Raw genomic sequence first — 21510 nt, 5'->3', positions numbered from 1 at the left:
TCTAGTGATCACAGGGGAATATTGCAGTTAGGCTTGTGTGTGGCTTTAGGCAGTTGGTTGTTTTTCTAGAATTATGTTCAATACTTTGCACTTGTGGGAAAACCCCCCATTTCAGTCAAATTCTTTTGTATTCCTTTTACCCCTAATCATACAAAACTCTCTTTAACAGGCATAGAAGTTGTCCATGTACCCCTTCAATGTTGTTTTCCTCAGAAGATCCTGTTTTTTCATTCACCCTACCAAGAAAGTTATCAAATAGTTAATTGTTATTTTTTATCAGACAATACAATCAGCATAGTTTGACTACTTCAGATATTATGAGAAATATTCTACTTTTTTGAATAAAACAAAAAAGATTTGCACAGAGTTTTCTTTGGAAGAATTTATCTTTGTTCACTGTGGATATGCCAACATGCGCAGACCCTCCTTCGCACCACCTCAGCCCATCCAAAATTTCTTGCATCCTCATGGTTTTATTTTGCTGGTATCCTTCCTGCAGAAAACATGCCTGCTGTTCCCTATACTGATTTATTTCCATTTTTTTCCAGTGCTGTATCATCACTTTGCCTTCTTGGTTCTCCTACCTTGTGAATTCTGTGTTTAAAAAAATTGCAGGGAAATAACACACATCATATAACATGTCTAAGAACTTTTAGTAAAATATTGGCTTTCTTCCATGTATTGAAATTATGTGTTACCGATACCTTCCAGACTTCTAAAATTTTGGTTTAATTTCCAGACGTTAGCTGTAAGTGTGCGGTGCTAAAAGTTATTACCACACCTGTTTCTAGCCTTGTTTTTCTTTCAGGTTAGTGTGTGATTTTCATTTTCTTTTTTCTTGTGCGTTAACTTCCCCTAGGTATGCCATACCTCCAGAACACGGCAAGAGATTGGAACGCCTGGCGAAAGGTAAGCTTTGCTCTTCCTCCTGTGCTTGGAAAAACACATGGGTGTGTTCTTGGTGAAAACTGAATCATCCCAAGGGAGAATCCTACCCTTGATTTTTTAAATGGATTGATAAAGAATTGACATTGAACTGGCTGCTATAATTTAATCTTGCAAGAGCTGCTTGGTGAACCTGCATGGGTATAATAGCTTCAGAGTCAGAAACCCTGTCCTCTGGTCCGTGAATTTTCCTTCTAGTGCAGCTGTTTCTTCAAAGCCTCGGTTTTCTGATACACCACCACCCTAACTAAAATTGATGGAAAAAACCTTTGAATTTTGAGGCGTTGAGACCTAATGCTCCCACTTCTGGGAAATGGGTTTAACAAGAGACCCATCACGCATCTCCGTGTGTGATATGAGGTGTGTCATGGTGAGGCGAGAGCTGTTGCTCTGGTTGTATGGAGTGCAGCCTGGGGCGCCTGCCTTTTACCCCCGTATACACGTTCTGTGGGGAAAAAGGGCGGTAGAAACTACTCTTTCTTCCTACACGATAAATGTTACATATAGAGTATTAGCATTGATTACTTTCAGTGGTAAGGAGGAAGGTGCTTACAAATTCAGCAAGAATGTTCATGGAGGATAGCTAGTGGAGTTCTCATTTCCTTCTGTAATGATATGTGCTGTATTTGGTGGCTTGCCTTTTATTCCGGCCATCTTAAAAAAAACAAAACAAACCAAAAAACCCCAACAAAACAAAAAACCAAACAAAAAAAGAGTAGGGCTAGCTCAAGCGGTGGTAAACTTCCACCTCTCACCAGGCTGTCTGTAGATTTTTGGCCTTGCAAAGTGCCAGCCTCAGCTGCTGATAACCTTGTATGAGCGTGTGAGTTCTTGCCTGACTCCCTGCCAAGGTCGTCGGTAGCGGCCACCCGCCCCGGCACAAGCAGCGAGCACAGACTGCAGCATCCTGTTCTTGGCATTTCTGCCGATTTCCCGTTGGTAACGCTGGAAGCTTCAGGGAAGATGTCTGACTGCAGAAGTACATATTTTTTAATTTGTTGATGTTGCGGTTAGTTTTTGTTGCTGTTTTTGTTCACTTGCAAATGTTCTAAGTGCTGCCCAGCTAAAAAAAGCTCCTGTCCCAGAATAATTAACTCAAAATCTACGTGTTTCATCTTCAGTGAGGCATACTTTAATGATTTAAATCTGTTGTGGAAGTTAGCGAGCAGAAGCAGGCAGGAGAATCTGGAAGACTGTATTCTGAAGCAAAATATAAAAGAAGTTCTGGTATTGTTCTTCCAGAAAGTAGGCAAAGTCATAGTAATGACATTTCTTGCTGACGGTCTGACATTCTATTGACTGTTTCATACTTGAATAAAAGAGGGGAGCACGTTGAAGGGACCAACTGGTTGTGCAGGATAAATGTAGAGCAAATGGGTGTAAATGGCCTAGGGCCTGGTAGCACTGTTTTCCTGTGCAGTGAGACCCGTGATCCCTAAATACAAAGAATATTGAAAATTGCTGCTCCGAAATGTTGTGTTTCAAAGCTATGGGTCAGTTTAGTCATTTGCCAGGTTTTGTAAAAGTTACTTTTCATCTATTGAAAAGTTGATAAATCCAGATGACCTGTGTTCTGCAGAATCTGAAATACCACACCGAAGTCTGACATAAATTATACTAAGTCTCTTGCCGCTTGTAACTTATTTTTACCGATGATCAATTTTTGAGACACAAATGGTTGGCAGTGTATAAACCAGAAGCAAATTTATCAATGAGCTTGTCTTTATTTTTCTTTTCTGTTGCTTAATACCTTCTGGAAGTTGGGGTGGGTAATGTTTTGAAACTACGACGAAGCAGTATTGCTGCCTGGGCGTTCTCCCTGTCCTATGCATCAGTCATCTGTACTATGAAGAAGTTTACTATGGAGAAATGAGTGTGCAATTAATATAGAAAATGAATAGCTGAGCTGTAAATGGGCTCACTGGGAGAGCTATGGAGCCCATGGAGAGCACGTTAATGTGTTGCCATGTTATTGGTGCTAATCACTTAAAATGTGCTTCTTTATTAGTAGCTTTAATGAGAGCCACTTAAACTGTGCATTAAAAAGAGGAACTGCAGAGGGGGACGACAGACTGGGTAGCAGACAGTCATAATTTTAATTGAAATGCTTTTAGTACAAAAATATAAGAAAACGTGGAATCCAGTGATCCTTTTCACTTTCTGAAACCCCTTCCATTATGTCTCATCAATTAGTTTTGTTTCCAGAGCTTGGGTTATTTATTTTCCTAAATAGTGATGGGTTTTAATCCCTATAAACACATAATTTGTTACTGAATCACCCACTTGGAGTGGAACACGTGGTCTTGAAGAAAATGGTGTTACACTGGTCAAGCTGACATTTCTGGGAGCTAAGTGCTGACATCAAGGGGGTTGTTCAGTTTTTACCACAACTTTAGTATTTATAATTATTTGTGTTTTTTGTTTTACTGCCTCGGCATGGATCTTGTAACTATGGTAGAACTTAACACTTCAGTCAGATCGTGCTGTCTCTGCCAGGCTTGTTAGTGACCAGGGCGGCCAGTGAACCAGTGTCCCTCCTCCCACTGCCCTGTGATGGATACATTTTGTTTCCTTTCCTTCTTTAGACTGCATATTAACATCTACATACTTATTTTTTTTTCTTTAGGGGGTGGTATGTAGGGCAGATTGGTCTGGAATCTTACGAGTTGTGTTACTTTCCCAGGAATAATATAGCTGCCCATCAAAGAAGGTATGAAAAGGACAGCAGTGCTTGGAGCAGATGATGCATGCTTGTCACTTTTTTCTTATCCATATTCAGCAAAAGGATGGCTCAGGGTTTAGCTGAAACTAGAGACAGACAGGTTCTGTTTCTTGATTTGCTAGGGTTTACTGAGATTTTGACCAAAAGTTGCTTATTCCCAAACATAGACGATTTAGATGCTCAACAGGCAAGTTTTTGTCACAAAATTTATCTGGTATTTTAAACAATGAGGGATGTGCTAATTTACTGACATCATCAACATGCCTGTTGTTTTCGTCTGTATAAAGTATTGAGGCAGGCTTTCATTTTGTCAGCTTGTCTCTGCTTAAATAATGATGGGGGATACTATTCCTATAGCGATACTCCTCTTTTTAATGTCTCTACAGGATTTTTTCCAGGAAGCTCTCAGGGATGTGATGCTTTCCTCCGTCACAAGATGACCCTTATTTCGCCCTCAATCTTGAAGAAGTATGGTATTCCTTTTGACCGGGTACGTACAAAGGATGCATTGAAGACAGTGGCAAGTTGTTGAGGCGCACAAGGCGTAGCACCCCTCTTTTAAGGAAACAATTCATTGCGAGCCACTGGGGAGCAATTTGCTTAATTTCTAAATACATTGTTATGCTAAATGTATCCTATCGGTTTCAACCAGGTGGCTGCCTGTAAATGAGGATTTGTGGTTTGGCTGAGATGCTTTCTGTGAAGTGCTTGTCTTCATAAAAACTTTCACTAGAACTAACTTTGTCGATTAGAGAGGCTCTCCAGGTAGAGAGGGGAAGCTGTAACACAGATGTTGTGGCTTATCAATAGGCAGCATAACTCATAGGTAATTCTTGAAGGCAGGCATTTTTTTTTCTCTTCTGGATCTGGTATGAACCAAAACCTGGAGTCAGATGTGCTGGTTCTCTGTTGTGTAAGCGTTCTTTCTTACGCTAAGCCAGCAAGCATCCACGAATCTTTAAGTCCTCTGACTTGAAATGAGAGGTCATGTTTATTTGGTATGATCGTTTTAATATGCTTATTCTTAGTCTTCTGGCAAGAAGAAGCAGTGCGGTGCTTACGGTTCAACATCAGTGGCTAGGCTTGGCCTAGTTTGCGCGTGATGGTTGGTATTAAATTGTTCATAGAGAGCAACAAATTGTTTTTCTTGTAATTCTATCTGTGGAACCTAATTCCCAAGTGTGAACACACAGCCACCTGCTACACATGGTTGAAAATAGTAATGAAAATAACTAATTGTGGGATCTGAATTTTTTGTTAAGGATTTTCATTTTACAAATTTCAGGAAAGTAGATGTGTGGATTGGAATATGGGAGGCATCTCAGTTTAATGCATAGATGCCCCTCTGAGGAATGACTTTTGATAGAGGATAGAAGACGTTCTCTGCCCTGACCATATTCAGAAAAGAATAAAAAAATCTGTAGCCAGTGCATGCTCCTGGAAAATCTGTTTGACCTTATCTTTATTTATTGGCCTGTGAATCCTTAAACTGTGAAGTCTAAGGATTTATTGTGCTGCTTTCTGCTTCAGTATCAGTTGAACGCTGTTTCTTGCTACTTCTGTGGTGTTTTTGTTAAAAAGTTGTTTTAACCAGAAGCCATCAGTGGTGCAATAATTGGCTGAAGAGAGCCTAAAAAGCGTGTGCTGCTTATCCAGAGAAGAAGCTGAAAAATAGTAATTCAAAAACTACCTGTTGATGCACAGTAGCTGTTCTAAGCGAAGTTTGCCGTGCGACCCTCTGGTGACATGCAGTTGGGCAGCAGGATGGAGGAGAACAGGAAAGGGGAATTAACTTCTGCCGTTCCATTCAAGCAGCATGCTGGGGCCGTGCTCTTGGGTCTGCCGGGGTCAGAAGGGGAAGGAAATTCTTGCAGGACTTCAAATGTTGGAATGTTGTAGGTGGGCATATTTTTCTCCAGAAATAATACGTTGTTCTATCTTTGCTTTTCTATCTATCTGAGGAAAGTGGCATTGACTAGTAGTTATATACTAAGTGATTTCTAATCAATAACCAACCAAGAGGAGCAAAGGAGTTTGTAAAAAGGCAGTAAAGGAAAACTTTCCTTCCAAACTTATCGCGAGTCAGCTGTGGTGAGCTGTATGGTGGGAGGGTGGGATACAAAGTGGTTTACATACAGCAGTTTCTAATTTATTGCCTGGTAAAATGTCTTCACCTGCTTAGCTAGGCTTCCCACTATGAATCTTCCCACTGTGGTTTGTGACATGAAGATTTTTTGCAGACTGATGTCTGGTGTCTCCCTCATATTGAGTATATGTAGAAATCTTTAAAATATGCACTCTCTGAATGCAAAGAGTCTGATTTTTGTCTCCCTGTTTTTTAGAAAAAACAGAAGATGCCAGTGTACACAGAGGATGAGGTTACTGTCAAACCCAGACCTTTTAAAGGAAGGGGGATTATTAACATGTTACTTTAAATATAACTCCTAATCCTGATTTACAGAGTGTGGGGGGAGTGTGTTCTTTACGATAGCTTCTCTCTTCGCTCTGGCACTCACTGGAAGGACCTTTTTAAATGTAAAAAGGAGGAGATCTCTTTCATCGGAGCAGCCTGTGTCTGCAGGCTTCCTGTGCTGAAATAGTAGCTTTTGAAGGAGCATCACTATTATTCAGACACGGTGAACACGTGCCATTTTTCTTTAGAATCAGAGATAGGATCACTTTGTCTAAATTCCTGGCAGCTTTCAATGAAGTGAATAGGCTAGCATTTATAAATCTCTGTAATGGTATTTACTTCTGGAAAAAAAGAAAGATCAATACTAGGGCTTTTTAATAATTAAAAATGTGTATTTCTGTAATCTCCTATTGATTTCTCCATTTATTCTTCAAGAGCTTGCAGAAGCCAGTAAATTTAAGGCTTTCTCCATGAGTGGCAGTTTGTGCTGGCTTTCCTTCAATAGTTATTACTTTTCTGCATGGCCTATCCATCATCCTGAGTGCTTTCTAATTTATTGTAGGGATAATGTTGACAGCAGTGACATGGAGGACATACACTGTAGGCTTGAAATGAAGGCACCAGGATGTAGATTTCCTGACAGAAACATAATCTTTCTGTCTTCTGAAGTTAGCAAGCTACCACTCTGCTTTGATTTATGGAGGGGGCTGGGTGGGAGGATGCTCCGCGAAGCTGGGTACAGACCGGACTTTGGCACTTCTCATCCAGAAACACTGCAGAAGCTTCTTGTATTGTCATATCAGCTTTTAATCTCTCTCTTTAATTATTCTGCTAATGTTAATGACATTAGCAAGTTTAGGTGTTAGTCCAGCCAAGTGGGTAAATGTTTTAACTTCTGTCTGTTTACATTTTGTGTTTGGACCCACCTGCCTGTCCATAAGCGTAAGCTCGCTGAAATCTCTGCAGGCTCTGAACTGCTGTGTTGTGAGTTACTGCTGGTGGGAAGGAATCCAAATGGAGTTGCTTGGCATGTGATTGCTATGAAAGGCCTGTCAGCACTTCTGGGTTGGAAAGACAGGCAAGGTCAAACTTTGCCTCTCTCATAATCCGTAGAAGGGAGGTGCTGTTGCACGCTTGCTAAGCTAGAGCGCTGCACTGGAAGGATTGCTCCAATTGTGCTCTATCGCTGCCCGCTGCTCTTCTGATCTGTGCCATACTCTAGGAATGAAATTCCTTCTTTCCCCAATGTCTTCTCTGCATAAGATTTAAAAAGAGGATTTTCTAGAAGCATCACAAATTGATTGGCCTCTAATTACAGCCATAATCTGCAGAGTTTTCAAACCTTATATTAATAATGTCCGTAATGCTTATTGCTGTTTTAATTTTACTTAAGTAGAGAAGTGGTGGGCTGTAATTTTTAAGTTGTTTGGCTTACGGGTGAACAAAAGGGAGTAATGCAGTGGGGAAAGAGATACAGTGAAAGGTAGTGTGTACTTGAATGGGACCCTGCAATGTAGAGCGCATGTTAGGAGGGAAATCCAGTTCTCCCACCATCATGCCAGTGGGGCCAGGAATGTAGATTTGGACTTACCATGAGCTGAAGTGGTCACAATCATTTATTGATCTTTTGGAAGGCTGCAGCCTGAGACCTCTTGTAACTGGAGCCTGTGAGTCTAAATAGTTCAGATCTTGTGACCCCTTTCATCCATTGAACCTTCTTTTTTCCTTAATAGAAAGGAATTTCTTCATTATTATACTTCATTATGATTTGCCACACTACACATACTTCAGTTTTCCTGCAGTTAACAAGAAATTGTTCTAGGCTTAACCAAGAGTTGGCAGTGGCTGTTCTGCCTGCCCTCCAGCTGAGAGAGAGAGATTTAACCAGTGAATTTTTTTTTATAGGTCTCTTCTCAAGCTGTGTCAACTGACCTGTGGGTATCTCTTCCTTTTATTTTTGTTTTTCAGATCACCCAGGAAGCTGGAGAGTTTATGATTACATTTCCTTATGGTTACCATGCTGGCTTCAATCACGGCTTCAACTGTGCTGAGTCTACCAACTTTGCCACTTTGCGATGGATTGACTATGGAAAAATGGCAACCCAAGTAGGTGCCTGTTTGGATGAAGGGTTACTTAAAACCACTAGCTCATGAAATACAGAGGAATGAGAGTGGGAGACCGACCCCTAAGAACAAAATGGAAAGTGCCAGTGTTTTGGCAATGCGCTCTTTCATTGTGCCGTGTTGCTGTTTTATGCCTGTTGATAACTTGTGTCATTTTGAGGGCATAGTAATGACTTCCTTGCGTGCTAGATGCTACGGACACCTTGTGAAGAGGTTGTTCTGAGACAAGTAAGTTAGGATTACTTTTCTGATGCATCTAAATTGCATTTCACAGTGAATACGTTGACTGATGTAACTGAATACAATTCATTAGGTACACACTGAAGGGGAAGGAATAAGCTGGAAATACTTTTAAGCTTTAATAAGACTGTGGTAATAACCTTCTGAAAATATCTGAATTTCTCTATGCACTGTACAAAAGCTCTCAGTTAAGTCTGAAGAGGAGAGTCATGCTGGGATGGCTTTGGGTGGCGATTTCTCATTAGGGCAAATTTCTTGTATGTTTTGTTACTTTTGACAGTTCTGAAGTCAGTGATGGTTTTCATGGCAGCAGGCGTGCTGCATTCTCTTGTTTTTAATGTGAAGTATAACCGATCGGCTTAACTGACTCAATAGGATCTGGGAATTTTTAAATTAGGGTTCAGTTCCACATAAGTCTTTGGGGGAATGAGAAATTATTACAGTGGGCAGCGGTTTAAAATTGGCTCAGATGTTCCTTTCCAGAAAGGCACTCTTAGTTTTTACTATAGAATAGCATTTATAATATTTCCTTCACTTATTTTTCTTCTATCGACTCAGTTTGACTCTAACTTTTGTAATGCATCCTAATGCTTAAAAAAGGCAAAACGAATCCTGTTGAAAACCAGCTGCAAATACATCTGTGTCTCAGTCTGTGGAACAATCTAGTGATGTCCATTTTCACTTTACAAAGGCTTATATTCTGAGAGTAGTAAAAGGTAGATGGTTACTAATGGCATCATTCTCTTCTCAGCTTTGGGATCTTGGGGTCCTTGACAGTGCCCTCTTTAAAACCCTCCACCTTTTTGCTGTAATGCCTTCAGCTGTTTTTGAGCCAAGCTAAAACTTTCTGCAGAGAATTATATTTGGTAGCGATCAATGTTGTGTGTTAATCAGCCTGAGTGGCTGCTTTTGTGACTAATGTGAGTCACGCTTTTTTGCTTCTGGAGGCCAGTGCTGTTCTGGCACTGCAGGCCTCACGGGATCTTGTAGAATCTCAAGAGAAACCCCCATGCTGTTTCTTCTGATTTTTCTCTTTTAATAAGTGAACATCATTAACCCAACTAGAAAAGGAAGATGGTTGTCACCCCACAGGAGCTTTTTTCCCCCTCTTTGGTATTCTATATCCCGCCCTTAGCAACTGCAGGCAGTCTTTGATTATCCAATGGTACAGCAATTGGTGTCTGAGAAGCTCATCCTGTGGAAAGCAAGCTCAGCCCATCAGATTCCTGAAAGGTGAAGCATCTGTCTTTTTTACTTCTTTCAGTAATATTCAGCCCATAGTTCCAAGGACTCTGCTGTTAGCCAACAAATTTGGCATTTGAGCTCTTTCCTTTACTAAAATAAACAATTTCATTATTTAATTTCTGAAGCTACAGCTGTGTAAAAGCATCTTCTGTTAGGCATGCAAGTGGCTGTGCCATGAAATACAAAAATGAAATACACCATGAAATATAAAATACACGAACTCACTGTGCCAGTGGGGTAACACCTCTAAATTTTGTTAGTAATGGCAACTGAAATGATTCTCACGGAGGAAGAATCCTCATGCTGTGAAGTTGCGTATTTGTCCTCTCTGTCTCCCACCAGTGTTGAAGTAGTGAACCCTGCGCTGGTGTTTGTAATCTCTTCCCATCCCATCACGGCTGTAGACCAGACCCTGTGGCAGTACCGGAGGCTCCGGGGCCGGATGGAGGGTGGGGTGAGAGTCGTACGTTTGAATTAGTCCTGGTGTTAAAGGGATGGTAAGAAAAACCTAGAACCGTGAGAGGCCTCCAATCAGTGTTAAGTGTCTTAAACTCAAAAATAGCCAAGCAAACTCGGTTTGAAAATTTAAAAAATTGCGTTTGTCTGCTGTGACCTTGTATACCAGGTTTATCTGTAGCAAATGGTCATGGTATTACACCCCAGAAAATGGGGTTTATTGTGGAAATTCTGACAGACCCTTAACTACAGCAGTGCCAGCAGGCACCACTCTAATATTAAAAGCAATTTTGGGTTCAGCCATGTGTTCACAAACAAGTGACATTTGGGAAGTGCAGTTTTAGATTGAGCCTCCATGCTTACATTGTTAAGCAGTGTAGCGTGAAATTACTGAACAAGCAGCATAGAGAGCTCTGAGCAAATCTAGGGAGAGAAAGTTGAAGTGTTGAAGGAGACGCCCAATTTATTTCTATTGCACTCAGTGACACTTGTCTGTTCAGAGATTTCCATTTAATATTGCCTAAACCACGCACTGCATACATGTTAATTAACCCTTTGATACCTTACTGTCAGGTTCCAGGTGAGGTATGAATGCTGTTACACTGTAAGGGCAAAAGGTTTGTTTAAAACTCATTTTAAGTTAAACAGGGACTTAATGAAATATCACCTGATTGTGTACACTTGAGCTGCCTGCACGTTTGTGGAGAGAGAATTTGTGGGGAGGCACATCCTGGAGTCTGATTTTTGGTTAACTACTGCAGGTTTACTAAATTTAAAAAACGGCTATATTGATTTCGGTGCTCTCGGGCAAAATTAGATTATCCTTGCCCACATCCGAGCAGGGATTTCCCCCCCCACCCCTTGTCACATACTCATTTATAAAGTTCTTGGAAACTCTGCAGGAACATATTCTTACTGCACTGAAGCCAGTTGTCTGGAAGGTGATTCTTCTCCTTTCCTCAGGTTAGCAATATCGCTGTCTTGTCCTACCAGTACTCGTGAGATCGGTGACAAGGTGAGGTTCAAAATCAGCCGGTTGTTAAGTTCTCCTGGACATTATCCTGCGGCTGGAACTTGGATTCCGCTCTACTGAGAGTGATTTATGTCAATGGCATAGTGTTAGGGAGAGCTCGTACAGGAAGGTAATGGCTTACCTCGGAGAAACATAGACCGAGCCATGCTAATTGCCTGCCAGATGGATGAAATGTTCTGCTAACCACAGCAGAACCTGCCTAGGCTATAAAAAGTACATAATAACCAGACTGAAGTTTAAAGATCAGCTTCTTAGATCCTGGTTCTGCCCTAATTGTAGAACAAGCATCAGCATTAGCAAAACAAAAAACACCAAGGAATGGCTGCAGAGTTGTGTAGTGAGTGATACGCTCGTGTAGTGGGGTAAATGTGCTTGTATCTGTGTAAACCTGTAACCAGGATGAACAGATCCTTAAAAACTCAAGTGGAAATTGGTTTGGTGAATACCCAAGTGAATAAGCTAGGTGTCCCTTTTGGTTCAAAGCTTTCTGAGAACCTAGTGAGAGGTATTGGAGCCTCTTTCAGAACTGCTTAGGAGAAGTTGGTGTGAAGGGTGTATGTATAACGGTAACGAGGGTGTGATGCTGGGTTTCGTGTCTTTAGATGGAAGCTGTAAGCCTTGCCAACAAGTAGCTTCTAACCATAAGAAGATATTGATGAAAACATCTTTATTAATTGAACATAGGGCCAATACACAGAAATAAACCTGTGTCTTCATCAGTATCAGATGCCTCCGGTCTCTGTTTAGCACGTCCCAGGCTCAGGTGGGCAATTTGAGAGCCAATGGCTTTTGGCACAAAGGTCAAGACAAACGTTCAGCAGAATTTCCTCCTTTCTCTCTACGTTTTCCCTGGTCTTGTTTCAGCTTTTTAGCTATAGCAGGTGCTTGCCTCTTAAGTCTGATTTGCTGATCCTTCTAATAATTGCTTCTCTAGTCTCAATGCTTAGTGCTGGTACGTGACAGACAAAATTCATGTCATCTCTCACGATGTGCGTAAATCCTCAGGACTGATTGCTCTCTGTTCTTAGCAAATGTCAATCTCAGATTCAGAGAGGGGTATAACGCTCTCCTTTACTTCATGTCTTTAATTATATGGTGGTGTACCACTGGGAAATAGATGTCTTGCCTACAGCTGGACATTGTGCCCAGAAGTATAAGAATTAACAGCTCTTTAACTGTTACCGCATTTATTGTCAATGTAAATGTCTCCATCTGTCCTCAAGGAACCTTGTGTTGCAGCTGACTTCTTTCCAGTCAAGGTGACTTTGAGGCCAACCCCAGCTTGCCTGTTCCGCCGAATCCATGTGAAAACCCGTGGCTGAACAGCACATCTGTCAGTTACTTGTCTCGGGGTGGGAGAGAGTTAATCTTGGGGTCCCCGTAGATAATCCTGGTGTGCTGTCACTAGGTCTTTCCAAATACGTGATGGGAATTCATTTCAGCATTCTTTGCAGATCAGGGAATGCTCTTTCTGAGATACAGTCCTATTTGGCTAGCGTGAGGGTTCAGTTATGGAGTGCAAAGTAAAAAGAGATTGAGAAGAAAGGAGTTAAAAGGGGTTTTGTAGTGTTGGAGATACTGGTACAATATTGCAGGAGTCAGCTGTAACCTGACTGCTTTGCTTTAGACCTTAACATTACTGATTAAATAATACAGTTGAGTAGGGATGGGTTTATTTGTCTATACTGCAGTTAGTGTTTACCTGCATAGGCAGAGCCTGGAAAATTAGGGAGAAATATTTTCCTTTGTACTCCATAGTTGGAGTTTGTCAGTCATTTGTCTTCCACTAACTCTTTGTCATGTTCTTTTTTCTGTTTGGCTGTTGAAGAAGGCCTGGTGCATGAAAGGCAGTGAATGATAATTTTCATTCCTTACCATCAGTGTTTTTTTCCCTTTTTGTTTCGCTACATGAGCCTGCAGCTCCTTTCTGCATTACTGTTTTGATTTGCCTTTTTTCTGAAAACTCTTGGATGCAGCCATCGACAGTCAGAGGGCTGTATTAGCTGTGTATTTGACTAAACAACCCTTTTAAAGCCAAGTGTTTTAGTAAAGTGTCCTTCCTGAAGTCAAGGTGGCCTGTAAGTCTCCTGGTACTCAAAAAGGCGCTTTCAGAGTGCACAATTTTATAAGAGTCAAGTGTGCCTCACAGGTCGGCTTTTCTATTTCTTTTGCAAACTGGACTGGAAATAAGTGGATGGGAAGGGAGCAATTTCTTGCACTTTCCTGTATATTAATAGTGGACACTTCTGGACGATAACATCTGTGTTACTATTGGTTGACATTTTCGTACCTTCATTTTATCTCCTGTTTACTCCAGAGGTAGTGCTGGAATTATCTATCTCAATATAAAATGGGGTCAAGTCTGCCCTTCCTTCCCAAATCCTACATCTTATGTTCTGAAATAAGTAGCCTTCACCTCACCCTGCGCAGTATTCCCAGACAGACCTCCGCTCCGGTGCAGTTCAGTCCTGCTCTGCTGCTTAGTCATTTCCCTGGGGAGAAGGGGAGGACAAGTAAGGCTCTTCTGTTTGGATTTTACTGATATATAAAGGCATCTTGGAGAGGTGCCTTTTGTATCGCAGACTGTGGCCTTTTCCATTGACGGAAAACCAGCGGAAGACAAGCACCATCCGATGATGATCAGCAAGTCTCGTTTATTGGCAATTAGCAAATATCTTTTATACCGTTCGTAAATTAGCTCATACCTATTTGCAAAAGCATAGCTCATCCTTGGCTGGGAGGTAGATGCCAACTCCTCCCATGCTTATCTCTTGTGTTCAGCCTTGCAATTAGCAGTTACTTGTTTCTCACACTCCTTTACCGGTCAACAGCAGCTGGGCTCACACTCCCTTGTAAAACACCAGCTGGCCTCACATTCCTCTGTCGACCAACAGCTGGGCCCAAGGTTGCTCTAACTCTGAGCCTGCTTTTCTACTTCAATGCCTTCTTTCTGCTAGCCATTCCCGGGCTAGGCTCCCCACATTCCATAGCTTATTGCTTCTGAACACTCTCCCACCATGGTTGGTTTTTTTTTGTATAATATTGAAATAACATCTCAAATTTACGTTTGGAGTATTTGTGATTTAAAGTTGTCTAGCATATAATTTTTGTTGTAAAATTGAAGCTTATTTCTTACGATTCAGATGTTAATTGGTTTTCTTACAACATGTCCCTATTTTCCAAGAAAAGATAATTCGTGAGGTTTTTGCAGAAACTGGTAATACTGTAAAATTGGTCTCTGAAATAAGGGAAATTAGAACTGTGTTTTTGCAGTACTTTGTGTTTGTCTTCACTGATTCTAATTAGACCTTTTAAGCTTAGAATACTTTAAAAAAATTCTAGTAAGGAAAATAATTTCCATAGTTTATTTTTGTAAGACAGATTCAAAAACTGCTCTTGTACAAAATCTTCCACTTTTTTAGTGCTTATTTCTTTCTGCTATTTGTAAACATCCCTAACACCTTACTCTCCACCAAGCACTGAGCCTATGCGATGAAGAGGAAATTTTAGTGTTTTTCATGCTGAAGTGGAAAGGAGACAGTTACTTTTCTGACACTGTCATGGAGCTTCATTTTATCAGCTCTCCTCCAAGATGCCCTTCTGAAGTGTACTGACTGGGAGGTTGCTTGTCATCATTTTTGTTAATGAAGGAAGAACACTTGCACTTCTGTCAGCAGAAAAAACACTCTGGAGGCTTCCAGGCTTTCAGTCCTCGGGGTGCCTGGCTGCCGCTGGACCCAACGACTGATGTCCGTGCGGGTGGATGGGTGCTGAGTAGGTACCTGGCCTGCCCCTTCGGGATGTCCTGCCCTTGAGAAAGGGCACCTGAGAAACTCATTTTAAATCCCGAATGTAATTATAAACTGTTCAAGACTTGATTCACACAGCAAATGGGACATTTCTACCTCGGAGCAGGCAGCTGGGGCAGCGATGAGTTCAGGCAGCTCGCCTCCCTGTCTGCTCAGTGGTTGGTGTAACCCTCAGAGCACTGAACTGGGGGAGGATCCGGGGTGTTTTAAACATTTTTAAACAGACTAGGCTTACTCATGCTACTCAGCCTAATTTACTTTGGCTTAATTACTGCAAGGTGTAAAGCATGCTGTTCTTGACTTTTGGATTGCTGCGTAGTAATGACTTTGTCAGCTCAGGGTGGCTCCAAGAGCCTGCGATGGAAACTGCTGGATCTCTGGGATGGAAAGCTGCCCTGAACACACACAGTCCTGATGTTGCTGGGTTGACACAGTCTCCCATTCTCTCTCTGCCTCACTAACCCTGTGATTTATAGTGTGGAGGTTGTGGTGTGCTTTGTAGCCGCAGTAAATAGCGATGTGAAGAATGTGCTCCCTGCAGCTTATTCGTTCAGCTTCTCTGTTGCACAGGAGCTCCTGATAAGGTCTACCAGCTCCAATCATTCATGTGGCAGAGCGAAGGCTTAAGGGTCATCTGGCTTTGGGGATGCTAGTATGGCAAGGCCATCAAAAAATCTCTTTTAAAGCTGCCTGAGCATTGTGCTTTGCTGTGCAGCTGGTGCTGCTCCGTTGGAATTGCCTCAGGGGTGACACGTGAGGACATAGATACGAAGAAGAGAGTCTTACATTCCACCTAAGAATAAATAACTAAATAGTGCATTCTGTTCAAGAACTGCAGAAATGGTGATGGTAGAACTCTGAAAGGCAGCGTAAAAGTGTGAAGTAGCTGTGAATTGACATTACATGTTCTTATCAGGTACCTTTCCTGTTTGATGGCCTCTACAGAAATTCCTCCAGTGTACTGAAAGGCAACGTTTTTTACCCTTCTGCCTCTTTGCTTGTGCACGAAGAACACTTTTAAAAATAAAGCCCATTTTTATTATAGTGCAGTGAGAGTAGATTGCTTATGAACAGCCTCGTTTACTTTTTTTTAAACTCCATTTTGCTTTAATTTGCTTTTCCTGAGGGCCTGGTTCCCTAGTGGCAGTTAGCGGTTTCAGGGGTTTCGTGGGGTGGCTCACAGCTGTGCGCTTCCTAGTGTCAGTCATCAGGAATCAGATCTTGCTTCTGCTCTGTACTCGCTGACTCTAAGTGCTTCAAAAATACGTGCAGGTAGGTCTCGACTGTTACAGGAAAGAGACAGAAGCGCTTCATTTGGTGTGTGCTTTTCAGAGGGGTCCTGACGTTCTTTCCTTCAGGATTGATATACAACTTGTTGCCTCCTTTATTTATACATCAACCTCCCTTGATTCTAAGTTGTGGCATTTGGAGTTGCAAAACATACATTTTCAGCTTTGTATCTGTCGTGGTTCAGCCTCAGCTGGCAACTGAACACCACGCAGCCGCTCGCTCACCCCCCCCCCCACCCCTGTGGGATGGGGAAGAGAATCGGACGAGCAAAAGAACTTGTGGGTTGAGCTAAGCACAGTTTAATGATTACAATAAAATGATAATGATAAATGATTATGATAATAATGACAATAATGTTAATATAATAAAAGGGAAAAGGAAGGGAAAGGGAAAACAGGAAAAAAAACCCACAGAAACATGAACAATACAACCGCTCACCACCCGCCGACCGACGCTGCCCGTCCCCAAGCCGCAATTGCTCCCTCCCTCCCCCGGCCAGCCCCTCCCAGCTAGCATACTGGGCATGACGTTACATGATATGGAATATTCCTTTGGTCAGTTTGAATCAGCTCTCTTAGCTGTGCCCCCTCCCCTCCCAGCTTCTTGTGCACCCAGCAGAGCATGGGAGGCTAGACATGTCCTTGACTAGTATAAGTGCTACCCAGCAACAGCCTAAACATCTGTGTGTTATCTCAACAGGTTTTTTTTTCCATGCTAATTTCAAAGCATAGCACTATACCAGCTAGAGTGAAGAAAATTAACTCTATCCCAGCTGAAACCATGACAGTATCCACCCCTTATTCCATATCATTGACATCATGCTCAGGTCCCATACTATTCAGTACAAATTCAATAATCCCTATCCATCTTCTCATCCTTTAACAATATATATATATATCTATACAGATTTTTCATTTATCATTCCACTAGTCTATGGAACACCCCTGTAAAATGCCTGTGAAATGTCCATTGAGTTCATTTAGTCCATGACTTTGGATTTCATCTCTTGTAAGGGTCCTTCAGAGAGGCGGTGTGCGTGGGGTCAGATTGTTGCATGTCAGTCCTTGTTCCATCACCGCTGCACTAGTAGTTCTTGTTCTCTCACTGCTGCACTTTGCTCGGTTCCATTGAAAGTTCATTTGCTATTATTATTAATTGGGAGATTCCCACCATGATAACATTCCATTGATGCAACCATAGTAGTGATGACATACAACATCATATAGCAATTAACAGCATATTATTCAGTTCATTGGCTGTTTTCACCCAAAATTAAATCCCCCTGAGGTACACACCGGACTCCTCCATCCTCCCGCATCACCCACCAAGTGCACCCAGGTCCTCGAGCAAACGCAATCCCACGAGTGGGTTTGCCTCTGCTGGAAGCAGGAATAACCCAGACTGTCTTGCCCAGCATATTTTTTATGTGCACTACAGGGACTCTATCCCCTTCCACAGTACGTAAGGATTCTGATTGGGCAGGGCCAGCTCGCCTGGCAGATCCCCTCGTGTTGACTAACCAGGTGGCTTTTGCTAAATGTGTATCCCAGTGTTTAAATGTTCCACCCCCCATTGCTCTCAGTGTCATCTTTAATAGTCCATTGTATCTTTCGATTTTCCCAGAGGCTGGTGCATGAATAGGGGATGTGATACACCCACTCAATGCTGTGCTCTTTGGCCCAGGTGTCTATGAGGTTATTTTGGAAATGAGTCCCATTGTCTGACTCAATTCTCTCTGGGGTGCCATGTCGCCACAGGACTTGTTTTTCGAGACCCAGGATAGTGTTCCGGGCAGTGGAATGGGGGACGGGATATGTTTCCAGCCAGCCGGTGGTTGCTTCTACCATGGTGAGAACATGGCGCTTGCCTTGGCGGGTCTGTGGGAGTGTGATATAGTCAATTTGCCAGGCCTCCCCATATTTATATTTCAGCCATCGTCCCCCATACCACAGAGGCTTTACCTGCTTCGCTTGCTTGATTGCAGCGCATGTTTCACATTCATGGATAACCTGCGCAATAACGTCCATGGTCAAGTCCACCCCTCGATCACGAGCCCACCTGTATGTTGCATCTCTCCCTTGATGGCCTGAGGTGTCATGGGCCCACCGAGCTAGAAATAGTTCACCCTTATGTTGCCAGTCCAGATCCACCTCAGCCACTTCAATCTTGGCAGCCTGATCCACCTGCTGGTTGTTTCGATGTTCTTCAGTGGCCCGACTCTTGGGGACGTGAGCATCCACATGCCGTACCTTTACAACCAGGTTCTCTACCCGGGCAGCAATATCTTGCCACAATGTGGCAGCCCAGATGGGTTTGCCTCTGCGCTGCCAGTTGCTTTGCTTCCACTGCTGTAGCCAGCCCCACAGGGCATTTGCCACCATCCAGGAATCAGTATAGAGATAGAGCACTGGCCACTTTTCCCGTTCAGTAATGTCTAAGGCCAGCTGGATGGCCTTTACTTCTGCAAACTGGCTCGATTCACCTTCTCCTTCAGCAGTTTCTGCTACTTGTTGTGTAGGACTCCATACAGCAGCCTTCCATCTCCGGTGCTTTCCCACAAGGCGACAGGACCCATCAGTGAACAGGGCATACTGCTTTTCATCTTCTGGCAGTGTGTTATACAGTGGGGCTTCTTCAGCACGTGTCACCTCCTCCTCTGGTGATATTCCAAAGTCTTTGCCTTCTGGCCAGTCCATAATCACTTCCAAGATTCCTGGGTGACTGGGGTTTCCTACTCGAGCCCGCTGGGTGATCAGTGCAACCCATTTACTCCACGTAGCATCAGTTGCATGGTGTGTGGAGGGGATGTTCCCTCTGAACATCCAGCCCAGCACTGGCAGTCGGGGTGCCAGGAGCAACTGTGCTTCAGTACCAACCACTTCTGAAGCAGCTCGGACCCCTTCATATGCTGCCAATATCTCTTTTTCAGTTGGAGTATAGCGGGCTTCGGACCCTCTGTATCCCCGACTCCAAAACCCTAGGGGTCGACCTCGGGTCTCCCCATGTGCTTTCTGCCAGAGGCTCCAGGTAGGGCCATTCTCCCCAGCTGCAGTGTAGAGCACATTTTTATATCTTGTCCTGCCCGGACTGGCCCGAGAGCTACTGCATGAACTATTTCTCGTTTCATCTGTTCAAAGGCTTGTTGTTGTTCAGGGCCCCATTTGAAATCATTCTTTTTCCTGGTCACTTGATAGAGAGGGCTTACGATCAGACTGTAATTTGGAATATGCATTCTCCAAAAACCCACAACGCCCAAGAAAGCTTGTGTTTCCTTTTTGCTGGTTGGTGGAGACATGGCTGCTATTTTGTTGATCACATCCATGGGGATCTGACGACGACCATCTTGCCATTTGATTCCTAAGAACTGGATTTCTCGTGCGGGTCCCTTCACCTTACTTTGTTTTATGGCAAAACCAGCTTTCAGGAGGATTTGGACTATTTTCTCTCCTTTCTCAAAAACTTCTTCTGCTGTGTTGCCCCACACAATGATGTCATCAATGTATTGTAGGTGTTCGGGAGCTCCACCTTGTTCCAAAGCATTATGGATCAGTCCATGGCAAATGGTAGGGCTGTGTTTCCACCCCTGGGGCAGTCGATTCCAGGTGTACTGGACGCCCCTCCATGTGAAAGCAAACTGTGGCCTGCACTCTGCTGCCAGAGGGATTGAGAAGAATGCATTAGCAATATCAATTGTGGCATACCACTTGGCTGCCTTGGACTCCAGTTCATATTGAAGTTCTAGCATGTCTGGCACAGCAGCACTCAACGGTGCAGTGACTTCATTCAGGCCATGGTAGTCTACTGTTAGTCTCCACTCTCCATTAGACTTCTGCACTGGCCATATGGGACTGTTAAAAGGTGAGTGGGTCTTACTGATGACTCCTTGGCTCTCCAGTCGACGAATGAGCCCGTGGATGGGGATCAGAGAGTTTCTGTTGGTGCGATATTGCCGCCGGTGCACTGTTGTGGTGGCAATTGGCACCTGTTGTACTTTGACCTTCAGCAACCCCACAACAGAAGGGTCCTTCGAGAGACCGGGCAAGGTAGACAGCTGTTTAGTTTCCGCCGTCTCCAAGGCGGCTACACCAAAACCCCACTTGTAACCTTTTGAGTCCTTGAAATACCCTCTCCTGAGGCAGTCTATGCCAAGGATGCACGGAGCCTCTGGGCCAGTCACAATGGGGTGCTTTTGCCACTCATTCCCAGTGAGGCTCACTTCGGCCTCCAATACAGTTAGCTCTTGGGATCCCCCTGTCACTCCAGCAATGCTGATGGGTTCTGCCCCTATATAGTTTGATGGCATTAAGGTGCACTGTGCGCCGGTGTCCACTAAAGCTCTATATTCCTGTGGGTCAGATGTGCCAGGCCATCGGATCCACACAGTCCAGTAAACCCGGTTATCCCTTTCCTCCACCTGGCTGGAGGCAGGGCCCCCCTAGTCCTGATCATAGTATTCATCACTCCTGGTAAATATGAATCACGGGTGTCTCTGTTAAGATCAGTCAGGCCATCAGCACTTCTGCTCCTCTGTCTGGAGAATTGCTTACGGGAAACTGGAGCAGCAGCTCTCCTGGAGAAACTCCCCTGAGTAATTGTTCTCCCTTGCAGCTCACGTACCCGTGCCTCTAAGGCTGAGGTAGGTTTTCCATCCCACTTCTTCATGTCCTCTCCGTGATCACGCAGGTAAAACCATAGGGTGCCCCGTCGTGTGTATCCCTTCTCTTGAGCCAAGGGACGATTACTCCTAATGGCTGAGATACTGGTCCGTACTGGTGGGGAGTAGGACCTATCTTCTTTGAGTTGCTGGAACTCTCGGGACAGTTTCTCAACAGCAGAGACGAGCGAGGAAGAGAGATTCGCTTCATATTCCTGGAGTCTATCAATCAACTCAGCCACCGTTGGTGTCTCGTCATCTTTCCAGGACATCACTGCCAATGAGTTTGCATACGAGGATGGTGCGCTCCGTACAAACTTCCGCCACATGGGTCGTGTGCACTCAGCTTCATCTGGATCTTTGGAGGACCGTTGATCGTCCAGGTCACCATAAACCACCTCAAGCACGGCTAATTCCCTTAGATGCTGAATGCCTTTCTCCATGGTCATCCATTTTCCTAGGCGAAATACAATATCTTCTTTGAAGGGATACCTCTCTCTCACTGCGGACAGGAGCCGCCTCCAGAGGCTGAGGGCTTGTGTTCCTTTTCCAATTGCTTTATCAATGCCCCCTTCCCTA

General features: G+C 43.5%; 1 protein-coding gene across 3 annotated transcripts in view; it reads left to right on the top strand.

Annotated features, from left to right (window-relative positions):
- The window catches only part of KDM4B (lysine demethylase 4B), a 109090-nt gene that overhangs the window by 41990 nt on the left and 45590 nt on the right, over positions 1-21510 (top strand). For all 3 annotated transcript variants that reach the window (XM_064469607.1, XM_064469608.1, XM_064469609.1), the window contains 3 exons: positions 860-909; positions 4054-4157; positions 8049-8186. In XM_064469607.1, coding sequence (XP_064325677.1) covers positions 860-909; positions 4054-4157; positions 8049-8186 — 292 coding nt within the window. The remainder of the gene's footprint in view (positions 1-859; positions 910-4053; positions 4158-8048; positions 8187-21510) is intronic.

The sequence above is a fragment of the Phalacrocorax carbo genome, chromosome 19 (genome assembly GCF_963921805.1).
Source record: "Phalacrocorax carbo chromosome 19, bPhaCar2.1, whole genome shotgun sequence".
Taxonomy (NCBI): domain Eukaryota; kingdom Metazoa; phylum Chordata; class Aves; order Suliformes; family Phalacrocoracidae; genus Phalacrocorax; species Phalacrocorax carbo.
This window is presented reverse-complemented; position numbering and strand designations above follow the sequence as displayed.